The sequence below is a fragment of the Ornithorhynchus anatinus genome, chromosome 2 (genome assembly GCF_004115215.2).
Source record: "Ornithorhynchus anatinus isolate Pmale09 chromosome 2, mOrnAna1.pri.v4, whole genome shotgun sequence".
NCBI classification, from domain to species: Eukaryota; Metazoa; Chordata; class Mammalia; order Monotremata; family Ornithorhynchidae; genus Ornithorhynchus; species Ornithorhynchus anatinus.
Genome location: NC_041729.1, coordinates 33,162,977 through 33,178,229, shown reverse-complemented (window position 1 = coordinate 33,178,229; position 15,253 = coordinate 33,162,977). Strand labels below are relative to the sequence as shown.

The following is a 15,253-nucleotide window of genomic DNA, read 5'->3' as shown; positions in this document are numbered from 1 at the left end:
AAGGTCCAAGATCTGTGTTTGGCTCATAGAAAGCTGTGTTAGAGAAACCATTTTTAAAACATTTCTAAATTTTATTTTATTTTATTTTTTAAATTACACCCTAGAACCCTGAAAGAGAAATACAGGCCAAAAGCAGAATACAAGGGAAGGCGACTGCTCAACCGGTCAGTGTGCCCCACTCTCCCTGTTCCTCATTCCCGCCAGCTCCTTCTGTGGATGCACCTCACCCTTCTCCCTCAGTTTTCCTGCTTTGCAACTTTCCTCTCTTTCATCGGGCCATTTGCAGCTAGGAACATGAGAGGGAGTGGATGTGGGGTCACGCAGCCCCCGCTGGCTTCCAAACAGTGCTTGCTTCCAAACAGTGCTTTCTTACCTCCATTCCTCCCTCCATCATGAAGGCTGGAAATGGAAACACTGGGAAATAGAGAGCAGGGAGGAAGGAAGGAGAGAGAGAGAAGGGGAAGGAAGGTGGGAGGGAGAGGAGGAAGGAATGAGAGGGAGGAGGAAGGAAAGAGAGGGAGAAGGAAGGAGGGGGGAGAGAAGGCAGAAAGGAAGGAGGAAGGGGAGAGAGAAAGAAGAAAAGGAGGGAGGAAGGGGTGAGAGATGGAGGAAGGGAGACTCAAACTGTTACATTGTGTTTATGCCTGCTGGAATGAACCCCACTTCAAATGGAATTTCCGGAGAAGCTAATTGGCATTGCTGAATTCAGAAGTGGAAACAGAGGAAGAGGATGTTAGCCAGCCACTTGGTAGGAGGGAATCTGGTCATCTCTTCTGGAAATAGCAATCCTTTTGGAGTTTGGATCCAAACAACCCAGAGGCCCATTGGTGTTTTAGAAAATAGATCTGGTGGCTGGAGGTTGCACTTCCAAGTCATTATTTGCTTGGCTTCCCTCCCATAGTCCATCCTGGAAATTGTTTTTCATTCGTCCTTGCTACGGCTCAGCTTCCCCACTCGGATTTTAATGGTTATGTTTTCCCCTTCACTTGGTATAGATTGACCCATATATAGACCAGCCTTCTCCTAGACTGACAAGCCCGACTTTTTGCTGACAGTGGACCATTGTTCAAGGGGCAGCATTTAATGAGCTTCAGCATCGCCTGGGGCAACACAGGCTATTCATGGTGAGAAGACCAGATGTTCTGAAAATCATCCCCAAATTGGCGAGTAGTGAAATCACTTTGAACCCATTTGGAATTTATTTTTAGAATTAAGAATCCATCATGCTCTGGACAGGAGATGTGATTAGGCCTAGGATATTAATAGCGATTTGTAGAAATGGATGATAATGCAGTTTGGAAGAGCGTACGGACAACTGATTCTCTCTCCCAGACAGTCTCCCTGTCGGCAGTGGCATCTTTGACTCGAAGGCGAACTCTACATGATCCATTTATGATAGACTGCGTGGAAGGGGCCAAAGCTGTGCTGTTTGTAAGCCCTGGGATCAAAATTTTCCTAAAAAGGAAAAGTGTGTTATCATTAATTGATGTTTTCCTCTAAAGATCAACCTTTGCCTTCTGTTGCTGAAGCTCATGATCTAAAATCTTGGCCTTTATGGGAAACCATTAACTTGAAGAGACCTGATTCCTTCCATCTTCTTTCTGTGAGTAACCTTTGCCAGAAACATAAGACCATAAGCAATGTCATTTTGGCTCAGGCTAGTGGCTTCTGCAGCCCAGGATTCTTTCTTTCTCCCAGTGGTGGCACATTCCGTCGCGTGGTTAGAAACGAACCTTCAAACATCCCCCATTTTTCCCTTCAACCCATCGTAGGTCTGTCATCCGTGAACTCTCCGGAGCCTTCCAAGTGTCTTGATTTTTCCATTTAACCAATGTGGACATCTTGCATTTTAGAGTAATTTTTTTGTGATATTTGTTAAATGCTTACTATGTGCCAAGCACCGTACGAAGTGCCGGGGTGGATAGAAGCTAAATCAGGTGAACGGAATCCATGTGCCACCTGGGGCTCACTGTCTTACTCCATGTTTTACAGATGAGTTAACTGAGGCCCAGCGAAGTGACGTGCCCAAAGTCACACAGCAGACAGTGGTGGACCCACCCAGGTCCATCTGACTCCCGGGCTTGTGCGCTATCTGCTGGACCGCAGTGCTTCCCCACTGGTTTTAGCGTAGACGGTCTGTTGAGCCAGCCCTTTGCCGTCCTGCCCCTAGGAGCATAATGCCCACTTTTCAAGCACATGGGGCCTACAAGGATGGAATTGCCATAGGATCAGCCAGGTCCTATATGGAGGTCCTTGGTGTCCCGTAAACTTCCATAACCCCACTTGTGAAATCCCAGGCATCTGCACTAGAGTGACATCCCAAAACTCACCGTTTCTAGGTGCAGGCTGGAATACGAGTGGGCCTTTAAGGGATCATTAATATGTACTGGGCACCTATGGTATGTGGAGCACTCTAGTAGACAGACTGGGACTAGTGGTGATTAAGAATCCAGGGAACAGGTCTTACCAACTCTGTTAAATTCTATTTTACTCTTCCAAGTGTGCGGGACAGTGCCCTGCACGTGGTAAATAAATGTATTGATTGCACTTTGAAGAAATGGATTACCTCCCAGATGTCTTACTGGATAATGCTGCTCCCTCCTCCCAGCTGAGCAAACTTCTTGGACGGCACGGGGTGGGAGGAGGATGGAGACCCTCCCTTCTGCATCACCCTTGCACTCGGACTTGCTCCTTTTATTCACCCCTCTCTCAGCCCCAAAACAGTTATAAGCATATCTGCAATTTCTTTATTTATATCAATGTCTATCTCCCCCTCTAGATGTAAGCTGGTTGAGGGCAGGGGACGTGTCTACCAACTCTGCTATATTGTACTCTCCCAAGCGCTTAGTTCTGTGCTCTGCACCCAGTTAGCACTCATTAAGTATGATTGATTGATTGATTAAAAGAAAGAGGGCCCGAGGAAGCCCATGTGGTTCCAGAAGGGAACTATATTTTAGTTCCTTTTTCTTACTCAAAAGGAGAACCAAGATTTGGCTCTTTATTCCCTGCCTCATCCATGTCATTTTTTTTTTTAAGAGGGAGAAGAGACAAACAACTTTCCCTATCCCTCTGGAGGCTAGCATCTGTAGCCTGGGAGGATTGGAGGACAGAATGTACATGTGCAGAGGTATCCGAGACCCCAGAACACACGAAGGACATGAGAGTGTTTCTGTCTTGGATTCTACACTGTGTAAAGTCTGCGACATTAGACATTTTTGTTGGCCTGGGCAGGGATCGTGTCTGTTGTATGGTTTTCTCCCTAGCGCTTAGTACTGGGCTGCACATAGTAAGGATTCAATAAATGCCATTGATTGAGAGCAAGATCACAGCCTTGCTCAAGTCTGCCCGGGCCATTCAGAATGTCCCGGAAGGGGTCTGGTCGCTCGGCTCCACAGTAGTGGAGCCGAGCTTTTCTGAGAGCCGGGCGTAGGAGTGGGACTTGTGCTGCTGCCTTCTGTCCCCAAGATCCAGCCGGAAAGGATCTTCATTCAATGTGGTAATTATTTTTCTGTACCCATGCTCTTCCTGGAATAAAAAGGACCCTTAGTGCAGGTTCATTTTGTCCTGTCTTCATTAGGGAAATATTGTAGACTAACTCCTATTTCCCAGCTTTTCCCCTCATGAATGGAGTTCTTAGCCCCCATTTTTAACTCTGCCCCAGTGAGAAAACCGGTCCCATCTTTCAGCGTTTCCACTCGACCTTCCACTTCCGTGTACCAGTTGTGCTGTAGGTCTGACGACTGGCAGGGGCTGCCATTTTGGTCAGCTCCTGCTGGCTCTACACCAGGTCCCCGAGTCTCCTGGCCCCAGGCCTGGCCAGGGGACCTACAGGGGTATCGGCTTCCTGCCAGAGTGCAGGGTGAGGAAGAGGGTAGTGTGATTTCTGGGACCTTTTCATCCGAGTCTCCCTGACCCAAGTCGGGGGGTAAGGGAGCTTCCTTTCACTCCCCGAAAGGTAGAAGGTGGCTCCCCTCGGACCGGGTGGGAGACCTGAGCCAAGTATTAAGGTTTGCAAGAAGGGCCGGGAGTAGCCTGCAGGAAATCTTAAATCCTTGCCATTCATTTTTGGATAGAACGTGATGCAGTATTGGGAGAAATATCGTTGTGTATGCTAATGGCTCCCGGGCAAGCCGCAAGAACCGTAGCGGGGTTCAATGGGAGCAGTACCCCCATGTGCTAGAAAAACGGAGTAAATTGGGATTTATGGACCGAATAGTGGTTTCAGCGGGGGAATTCACCTCCCATTGCTTGGAGTGCTTGAAAGTCAGCCATCCTTGTAGAGGGCCGCATTAGACCTTCTAATTGGACTGGTTGTGAGCAAAGAAATCCCATCCGACCCCTGACGTCCGTTTTATTCTCAGCCCTTTGGAATCATGTTTTTCAGGGAGAACAGCTCTAGGCCCGTGGAGGAGTGCAGCCCAACCTGTGAATCTCCGATGGAACTTCGGCGTGTCCAGCATCTTTGCCAGTCAGCAGTACAGTACGCAGGCAGCCGAGAACAAGGAGGATCCACTGCACACGATCATCAGCAGCACCGAGAGTGTGCGAGGTAGGGTGCCGAAAAACGTCTCCGAGCATTCCGATCAGGTTTGTCCTTTACTCTGTGACGCAGAACAGGAAATCCTCAACAAAGAGGCAACCAGTAAACTGTAAGGACCATAATAATAATAATTGCAGTATTTGTTAAGTGCTTTCTGATGTGCCCATCACTGTACTAAGTGCTGGGGTGGAAACGAGGAAATAGGGTTGGGCACAGTCCCTGTCCCACTTGCGGCTCACAATCTTAATCCCCATTTTACAGATGAGGGACCTGAGGCACAAAAAAGGTAAGTCGCCCAGGGTCACACAGCAAACAAATGGCAGAGCCGGGATTAGAACCCAGATCCTTCTGACTCCCAGGCCTGCTGTCTATCCACTAGGACATGCTGCCCATGTCATTTGCAGTTGTCTTGGTAAAGGCCTTCTGCTTCCTTTGGAAATGAAAGGTTCTTAGGCACTAACGATTTTTCTAGTAATAATGCTTTCTCCACTTGTTCAGACTGATGCGATGGCATCCTTCCCGAAGCAGTAACTCATTATAATAATGACAGTGTCTGTTGAGCAATTACGATGTGTCGAACACTGTTCTAAGCGCTCGAGTAGATAGGATTTAATCAGGTTGGACGCACGGGGGCACCCAGATATCGGATCCCCATTTTACAGATGAGAAAACTGAGGCACAGAGAAGTGAAGTGCCTCGCCCAAAGTCACAGAGCAGACAGGTGGCAGAGCCGGGATTAGAACCCTGGATTCCTAGGCCTGTGCTCTCTCCACTAGGCCATGTTGTTTCTTGTTTCTATCTTGTTATCAGGTTGAGGAGCAAATGCAGACTGAACCAAGTTACCTCGAAGCTGTGCCTTTATCGAATGGTTCACAATCCTTGGAACGTTACGGAAACGGTCTCCTTTTGGCTTTTATGGTGGGAAGGGAATGAGAACAGCAGTTTTAGAAAGGAAGCTGGTCAGAGGAAGAGAGTAGTGTTCTCACGCAGGTACTGATAGTGACTACAGCAGTTTGCCCCCTTACCGGTTCAGGTGTTGTTCTGAAACACCAGGATTGACCTGATGTCTCAGCCCAGTTCCTGTTCCAGTTAGGGACTATGGTCCCTTTTCATTTCTAGAGGCCGTGTTCCTTGGAGAGACATGAAAAAGAGTCTCCCGTCATTCCCTGGGCTTTGCCTGGGAGACTCTACCATTCGTAAATGTTACTTTCATTAAAGAAAACGTTTAATCTCCTCAAATCATCACCCTGAAAATTCATTCAAAATTGATGTTAGCTGTTGTAGGAAAATATCAATTCAGCCTCATTGTTTTGTTCATTTGATTAATTGGTAGGATCGGTCTCAAAACATGAGTTCCAGGCTGAGACAAAGAAGCTTTTGGACATCGTCGCTCGTTCCTTGTATTCAGAAAAAGAGGTAAGAAGCCTGTTAGTCACTCCCAATGTTGGCAAAAGCTTGGGTTAGGCCCAAATGCACTTTTATGCAAGTCTGAGGAATGAAAGATGATACATTGGCTGTGGAAATGCATTAAATCTGGTCAGGTACTCTTCCAGGCTTCCAGAGTGTCTTTTTAAAGAAAAATCTGTTTTCAATTTCACAGATAAGTACATCCAGATGATCCTCCAGCCTATATTGGCTCTGGGATTCAGCTGTATTTTACTGACAGGTTTCAACAGATCCTAAATTTTGAATGGGAATGATTTGGGGCTCTCTGAGGGACATCCAAAGATCCAGCTAAAACCCTCCATTGTGAATTGTGGTCAGTGATTGACCACTCTATCTGCATTTGGTTTTCGTAATCATTTTTCTTAACTGTTTTTTTCTAGCAGGGCTCTAAAATATGGGAGGTGCAAAGGTTTGTTTAAGAGGCCATCAGAGAGCAGTTGCTTGGCCCCGTAGTTTGATGAAACTCTGGGAGAATCCTCATCCTTCACTTTCATAGGAAGCAATTTATCTTTACTGGAGTGGTTAAAGGAGATTTAGGCTCCTGAGCAAGTTGGGGGGCAGTAGTCCCGGATATGTCTGTCCCTTGAAGTGGAAGCGTCCAAAAGGAAGGCGGAGGCCCAAGATTCACGAGAAGGTCCCTAAATTGACTACAGGCCCCATAAGTACTGTCCATCACGGACAATTGACATTCCTTAAAGATGTTGAAGATTCAACTCAGGGCATAGGATTGGACAAGAGGAAATTGGCTTAAAGTGCCGCAAGAGTGAGTTTGGTAATAGTTTAGAAAGGAAGAACTTCCTGACAATCAGGGGAAGTTAAATAGGCAACAGAATACTTGGGAAAGTCTGTGAAAAAAGAGAAGAGTCAACCATGTGTTGTAGGTGGTGGGCTGGACCAGCTAATCTCTTGAGGATCCTTCTAGCTCTCTGACCTCAAGTTGTTTTGTCTCCCTATACTTCGACTGGTCTGAAGTCAGGCGATAAATCTTAAGCTCAGTCTTGCAGCCACATCGAGTTCAATTTGGTAAACCAGTTATACCGTATTTAGTATGGTCATGTGGCCTGTATTTCTGTTTCCTCAGGTTTTTATTCGGGAGCTGATTTCCAACAGCAGTGATGCCCTAGAAAAACTACGGCACAAGCTGATGTCCGAAGGCCAGGCTCTGCCAGAATTGGAGATCCACTTGCAGACAGACAGTGAGAAAGGCACCATCACCATCCAGGTATCTCCCTTTAAATAACCAGCAAATGTGGAATTTGTCTCTTCTTCCCCTCTGCCCTTCTTCTAGTGTTTGGGATCCAAAAGGTGGTGGTAGAGCTCATGGGGATTGTAGCCACCCGTCACGTCTCACACAAGGTTCCTGAGAGACGGCGCCCGCCACTGATTGACGTGGACAGAATTTAAAACAGCCTCGACTACATTCTTCGGAGAAAGTCGTTGGACGTATCGTAATGGCTCTTGGCTATTAAATATTAGTGGCGGAGGACATGCAAAACGAGAGTGGAGCAGGTGGTATTTCAGAGCAGTCCCGGGGTCATGGGGAAATGTTCTAAAGTCGGGGTCAAAGTGTGTTTCTACACCAGGGTGAAGATTCTAGGGTTGGACATTTGTGTGCTTATTCAAGTTAGCGTCCCGGGATTTGGCTTGGAGAATGTCAGTTTCATTCCAGAGAGCAGTGCGGGTAAACTGGGGGAAGATTTGTCCCAGAGTGCTATGGTGTCTTAGGATGCGGAGACCATATATTTTTTCCCTTTTGGGTGTAATCTGGGAGAAGGCATTTCTTGGTGGAGTAGAGACTCAGCTGGGCGATTGTGGGAATGTATTCTCCAGGTCTGGAGTTTGTCCTGGGATAGATTAAGATAAGGGGTCAGAAGGACAACTGACCAGTATAACCATATGCCTCGGAGATGGGGAAGCCGGTGCCCCATATTCAGTTCCCCTCTACCTTCCCACAGTTCTTCCTTGGCACTGTGGGCCCTTCCTTACCGTGCATAATTCCGATGTAAGAGATCTGCACAATTACTATGGACAATTGAGAAAGAATGGAGAAAGGAAAAAAAATCAATAAACGACAAGACTAGGTGTGTCGCAAGAACATTTTAATTTAAATAATATGAAATTAGATTGCCTACTGTGTAAGGCACACACAGATTACCTGCAGCCAACCTGCAAAGAGCAGTCAGTTGGTGGTATTTATCGAGCCTTTACTGGCTGCAGAGCACTATACTACGTATACAGAGTCAGTAGACATGGTCCCTGTCCACAGGAAGCGTTCAGTCTAGCGGTTACAGCTACCCATCCTTACACCAAGAATGCAAATGACTATCTTGGAGAGTCACCCACTTGTTAATGCCAACACTAAGCCTTAGGTACCAAGGTCACCACCAGGACTTGATGAAAATGCATATGAAATAGCTGCATGAAGTAATGGATTTCAAATCTTACCCTATCTTGGCGGAAACACTGTGAGGGACTAGATAACTGGCTAACGTGCTGTCATCTGCAACTTGTGGAAGAAGTCAAGACCACATGAAGAACAGTTCAGGCCGTGGACCTTTCTGACATTCTCTAGGAAGGTAAAGGATGCCTTTACCTTCGAGAAGCAGTGTGGCTCAGTGGAAAGAGAGCGGGCTTGGGAGTCAGAGGTCATGGGTTCAAATTCCGTCTCTGCCACTTGTCAGCTGTCTGACTGTGGGCAAGTCACTTCACTTCTCTGGGCCTCAGTTACCTCATCTGTAAAATGGGGATTAACTGTGAGCCCCACGTGGGACAACCTGATTACCCTGTGTCTACCCCAGCGCTTAGAACAGTGCTCTGCACATAGTAAGCGCTTAACAAATACCAACATTATTATTATGCCTGCAAAGGCTTTTGTTCTTAACGGGTGTAGTGTGAACAAGTGGCACAGGATTTCAGATGCTTACCTTCATTTCCTTCCTCAGCGGGAAAAGTAAAAATTTATGGAAAATTCCCAATACTTTCTCCAAGTAGGCAGGGTCATCCTAGGCCTTGTCCTTTTGACTCTGCTGTTACACAACATTGTACTTACCACCCTGTGGGAAAGTAGGCATGATTTTTTCAGCCAGAAGAGAAGAGCACGGAAACCTGTATTGGTAGGCGTTTTTCTTCCATCAAGAATGACAGATAAGCACTTGTGTGTGTGTGTTTTTATTTCAGTACACATTGATCCATCATTTGTTGAGCACTTACTGTGTGCAGAGCACTGTATTAAGATAAATTGACAGTGGTATAGTGACAGGGAAGTAGCATAGCCTAATGGACAGAGCATGGGCCTGAGAGTCAGAAGGACCTGCGTTCTAATTCTGACTCTACCATTTGTCTGTGTAACCTTGGGCAAACCACTTAACTTCTCTGGCTTTCGGTTATCTCATCTATAAAATTGGGATTTAGAGTCTGAGCCCCATGTGGGACAGGGACTGTCTCCAAACCTGATTATCTTGTATCTACCCCACCGCTTAGAACAGTGCTTGACAAAGTACGCACCTAACAAATACCATCATCATCATTGTTATTATTGTGCATTACACGGCACAACTTGAGCTCTCTTGTCCCTGCCAGTGTCTGTGCTGGAGCCTGGATCGCAAAGACCAAGTTGGTGGGGAGGGATGGAGTGCGACGCAACGTGGAAGACTGGCAAAGGACCCAGCAGCATGCTGGTGCTAGGCCGTAGCTCCATAACCTGGCAGGCAGCAGACTGGTTAGCTACCGTGGTCTTAGCTGCCCACTTTAAACAGTTATTTTGGGGGTTCGTGCTGGGCCTTTCCACCTTTGGGACCTCTCTAGGTGACATTCACCCCTGTTGGCCTAGATTAGAGCCTAGATTAGAATCAGTCAGTCAACTAATCAGTGGTATTTATCAAGCGCTTACTCTGTGTAGAACACTGTACTTAGGAAGGAACGACGACAGAGTTGGTGGACATGTTCCCTGCCCATTTACAGTCTCTGGACTCCCAGTGCTCTGCTCTTTCCGTCTGCTCTTGCTAGCGCTGTGTCCAGGGCTTTGGAACCAACCGAGTGCATTTGACTGCTGGGGAAAGTCCATATAGATCCCAAGCCTACTAGCATTCGATCAGTCAATCGATCAGTGGTATTTATTGAGCACTCACTGTGTGCAGAACACTACACTGAGCACTTGGGAGAGTGAAATACTACAGTATGAGCAGAGACGTTCCCTGCCTGTAATGAGATTAATAATAATGATGGTATTTGTTAAGCATTTGGTATGTGCCAGACACTGTACTAAGCGCTGGGGTGGAAACAAGCAAGTTGTGTTGGACACAGTCCCTGTCCCACGTTGGGGCTCACAGTCTCAATCCCCATTTTACAGAGAAGCAGCGTGGCTCAGTGGAAAGAGCACGGACTTTGGAGTCAGAGGTCATGGGTTCGAATCCCGGCTCAGCCACTTATCAGCTGTGTGACTTTGGGCAAGTCGCTTAACTTCTCGGTGCCTCAGTTACCTCATCTGTAAAATGGGGATGAAGACTGTGAGCCCCACGTGGGACAACCTGATTCCCCTGTGTCTACCCCAGCGCTTAGAACAGTGCTCGGCACATAGCGCTTAACAAATACCAACATTATTATTATTATTAGATGAGGTAACTGAGGCACAGAGAAATTAGGCGACTTGCCCAAGGTGGCACAGCAGACGATTGGTAGGGCTGGGATTAGAACCCATGACCTTTTGACTCCCAAGCCCTTGCTCTATCCGCTGTGCCGTGCTGTTTCTCTAGCTTGCAGTCTAGAGGGGAAGGCAGACATTAATATGAATAAGTAATTTATAATATATAATTTAAAGATATGTACGTAAGTATCGTTGGATTGGGTGTGGGGTGAACATCAAGCGTCCAGGCGTCACAGATCCAAGCGCAAAGATGGCGCAAAAGGGAGAGTGAGCCTGGGGAAAGAGGGCTTAATCGGGGAAGGCCTCTTGGAGGAGGTGTGACCTTAGCATGCATGTGTTAGGCTCTAGTTAAACCTGACCAGAGTTGTTGATTCCCCGTCTATCTGGACAATTCTAATAATAATAATAATGTTGGTATTTGTTAAGCGCTTACTATGTGCAGAGCACTGTTCTAAGCGCTGGGGTAAACAGGGGAATCAGGTTGTCCCACGTGGGGCTCACAGTCTTCATTCCCATTTTACAGATGAGGTAACTGAGGCACCGAGAAGTTAAGCGACTTGCCCACAGTCACACAGCTGACAAGCGACAGAGCTGGGATTCGAACTCATGAGCCCTGACTCCAAAGCCCGTGCTCTTTCCACTGCGCCACGCTGCATTCTCCTTCACCAGTGAAGCAAACCAGGGTTGCTTAGATGGTCCAGTTTCATTCCATTGGTTTTCTACAGCTGTGTTCAAGGGTACAGCAGGGGTCCAGGAAGTTGATGTGAGATTATTCATTCAATCATATTTATTGAGCGCTTACTTTGTGCAGAGCACTGTACTAAGCGCTTGGAATGTACAGTTCGGCAACAGATAGAGACAATCCCTCCCAATGACGGGCTCACTCTGCTTTTGGTTCTTAAGGGAACCCTTCCAAGCCAGCAGGATATAGCCAGAATCAAAGGCCCTGAGACGGGTACGCGAGAGTATCTGAATGCCGATGACGGTTCTGATAGGAGCTATTCGAGGTTTTGAATCAAGGCATTATGCTGCTTGCGGCACCTGGACAGACGGCTCCGGTCTCCAAAGCTTGAGCCAGGTTGGATCTCTACATTGCTAGAGAAATAAATCTGCTGTTTATCCAAAAAGAATTAAACTGTACCTGGACCCCATAATCTGAACGATTTAATATGGCGCTGCTTAGGTTTTCAGTGCTCACAGAAATTGCCCCCGACAGTTAATGTCATCAGAGCAATACAGTAAGAACGTGATTAAAGCATTAAGTCTCAGCTCTCAATGAATATTTCCCTTGCAATGGATTTTTGAAGAGCAAAGTTCAAAGACAGTGTTCAGTGGAGCTACTGACTGTTGATAGTTTTGTACCACTCTCTCAGCCATGTGATCTATTTTTTGTGACCCATTGTTTAAGCTGGTAGAAGAGAAGTACTCAACTTGAAGGATCCATTAAGTGCTGGATTTTTTTTTTATGCTTTTGGGGCTTCGATTGAAACCATCAGACCTCTCCACCTCAGTTCAGAGCAGCACAGAAGGAACTAGAATCAGTTCCTATTTCTGGGGCCCTCCCCACCGGAATCTACTTTATCCTTCAGGCAGATGAAGCCCTTTCTATTGTTCTCAGCATAGCGTTTTTAGGGATGCAGAGGATGGTTTTCACTCCCTGACCCTTCGGTTTCTCTTTCCTCCCTATGCTAGAGCAAACACTCCTGACTGGTGGTCCTAGCCTGATCTTACGGTAGGCAGAGAATGACCCAGTGCATTCCCTAAGGTGTGAGCAGCCGCTCCGCCTGCCCCAGTGATCATGGTATTCTCTTTTTGACGGTATTTGTTAAGCGCTTACCTCTGAGCCAGGCACTGTACTAAGTGCCGGGGAAGATACAAGTTAATCAGGTTGTACCCAGTCCCTGTCCCACCCCTCAGCTGCCTTCGACACTGTCGACCACCCCTTTTCCCTGGAAATGCTATCCAACCTTGGCTTCACGGACACCGTTCTCTCCCGGTTCTCCTCCTATCTCTCTGGCCACTCATTCTCAGTCTCTTTCGCTGGCTCCTCCTCTGCCTGCCATCCCCTAACTGTGGGGGTCCCTCAAGGTTCAGTTCTGGGTCCCCTTCTGTTCTCCTTTTACACCCACTTCTTTGGAGAACTCATTCGCTCCCAAGGCTTCAACTACCACCTCTATGCTGATAATTCCCAATTCTACGTCTCCAGCCCCGATCTCTCTCTCTCTCTGCAATCTCACATTTCCTTCTCCCTACAAGACATCTCTACCGACACTTCAAACTTGACACGTCCCCAACAAAATTCCCTTATCTTCCCACCCAACCCCTTCTCCTCCCCCTGGTTTTTCTGTCACTGTAGAAGCTCCACCCTCTGTTCTGTTTCCTGTAACCATGGCATTATCCTCGACTCTTCTCTCTCATTCAACCCAAATATTCAATCCATCGCTAAATCCTGTCGGTTCAACCTTCACAACACTGCTAAAATCCACCATTTCTTCTCCATCCAAAGTGCTACCATGTTAATACAATCACTCCTCCTTCCCACCTTGATTTCTGCATCAGCCTTTTTGCTGACCTCCCTGCCTCCCGTCTCTCCCCACTCCTGTCCATACGTCACTCTGCTGCCCAAATCATTTTTCTACAAAAATGTTCGGGACATGTGTCCCACTCCTCAAGAACCACTCTTCCACTGGTGCCCACCCATCTACCCATCAAACAGAAGCTCCTCACTATTGGCTTTAAAGCAGTCCATCACCTTACCCCCTCCTACCTCACCTTGCTGCTCTCCTTTTGCAACCCAGCTTTCATACTTTGCTCCTCTAACGCCAACCCGCTCACTGTACCTCGATCTTGCCTATCTTGCTGCCAACTTCTTGCCCTCATTCTGTCTCTGATCTGGAATGTCCTGCCTCTTCATATCTGACAGACATTTACTCTCCCTTATAAGTGGTGGAATTGGGATTAGAACCCATGTCCTTCTGACCCCCCCCCATCCATTAGGTCATGCTGCTTCTCATTCGTAATATATACTAAGTGCTGGAGTAGAGTCAATACAGTCAGCTCTGACAGAGTTCCTGTCCCTCATGGGGGCTCAGGGTCTAAGAGCTAAGGAGAACTGGCATTTAATCCCCATCATTCAGATAAGGAAATTAAGGCATAGAGAAGTGATATGTCCTTCCTCAGGTCACACAGCAGGCAAGGGGAGGAGCCAGGACTACAACCTGTGTGTCATTTCATTCATTCAATCGTATTTATTGAGCGCTTACTGTGTGCAGAGCACCGTACTAAGCGCTTGGGTGTCCTGATTCCCAGTTCCATGCTCCTTTCACTAGGCCAAACTGCCTCCCAGTGGCTCTGAAATGAAGACCATGTACTAACACTTTGAAAAGTTGTGAAAATATGCTGCGATCATCTTTACCTATAGAGTTTCAGAGGGATCTTTTCACTTCCAAATTTGGGAAAGTGGAACGATATGCAACGTGGAGTCCATCCCCCACCCCTCTAACCTGTTGTCAGGGCTGACCACCCTTCCAGGGGGCTGACCACCCTTCCAGGGGGCTGACGTCCATCTCTCTTTCGCTCCGATTGATTATTTTCACTGGCCCACCAGCTTCACTTTTGATTTTGATGCTAACTGTGTCATATTTGGCCACTTACTGGAGGTTTCTAATTCATTCTTCTGGTCCATTTGAGACTTCTGGACTTGGACTATTCCTTTTTTTATGGTATTTGCTAAGCGCTTACTGTGTCAAACACTGTTCTAAGCACTGGGGCAGGTACAAGTGAATTAGTTCAGGCACACTACCTGTCCCACATGGGGCTCACAGTCTAGATAAGAGGGAGAAAGGGATTGAATTCCCATTTTACAGCAGAGGAAACTACCGATGCTGTATACCATTTATAGTCACTGACCAGGAACAGGATGTCACACTTCCCCCTGCTGCATTTTTAGATTTCCACGGCAACTTTGAGACCCAGAGCTGAATCATTGACCTAGTCTAATCCCACTCATGCAGCGCAACAAGATTTCAAGCGTGACTCTCCCATGAACTCCTAAGCAGTCATCCCCCCCACATGCAGTTTCTCCCAACGGCTTATAAATAGTGATAATAATAATAATAGTGGTATTTGTTATGTGCTTACCCTGTGCCAGACACATAACAAGGTCACACAGCAGATAAGTGGCCAAGGCAGGATTAGAACCCCTGACTTTCCAACTCCCAGGCCCGTGCTCTATTCACTACGCCATGTCGCTTCTCCTGTGCTCTGCGTGCAGTAAGTGCTCAAAGCTGGTTGTGGGCAGGGAACATGTCAACTAGCTCTGAAATATCGTACTCTCCCAAGCTCTGAGTACAGTGCTCTGAACAAAGTAAGCACTCAATAAATTCAATTCACGGATTGATGAAGTAGGCACCATCTCAAGGAGTCTGCTTCCTAAAGCTTAGGGGTTTTTCATTTTGACCCCCTTCTCCAGTGTTTTTTTTTCATTTTTCTCTTGCCATTCTCTCCACCACATATATGATCGTTGGCACTCTTTTCCATTGTTGCTTCTTAAAAACCTGAGGTAAGTTCAGAGTCCCATTTCTCTTGGCACTGCCCTCCCTCATAGAGAAATTGCTGTGGGAAAG

General features: G+C 47.0%; 1 protein-coding gene across 1 annotated transcript in view; it reads left to right on the top strand.

Annotated features, from left to right (window-relative positions):
- TRAP1 (TNF receptor associated protein 1) overlaps window positions 1-15,253 on the top strand; it is a 63,649-nt gene that overhangs the window by 12,406 nt on the left and 35,990 nt on the right. Inside the window, exons 2-4 of the mRNA XM_029057914.2 lie at window positions 4,385-4,549; window positions 5,874-5,956; window positions 7,068-7,208. Of these exons, the coding sequence (XP_028913747.1) occupies window positions 4,385-4,549; window positions 5,874-5,956; window positions 7,068-7,208 (389 nt within the window). The remainder of the gene's footprint in view (window positions 1-4,384; window positions 4,550-5,873; window positions 5,957-7,067; window positions 7,209-15,253) is intronic.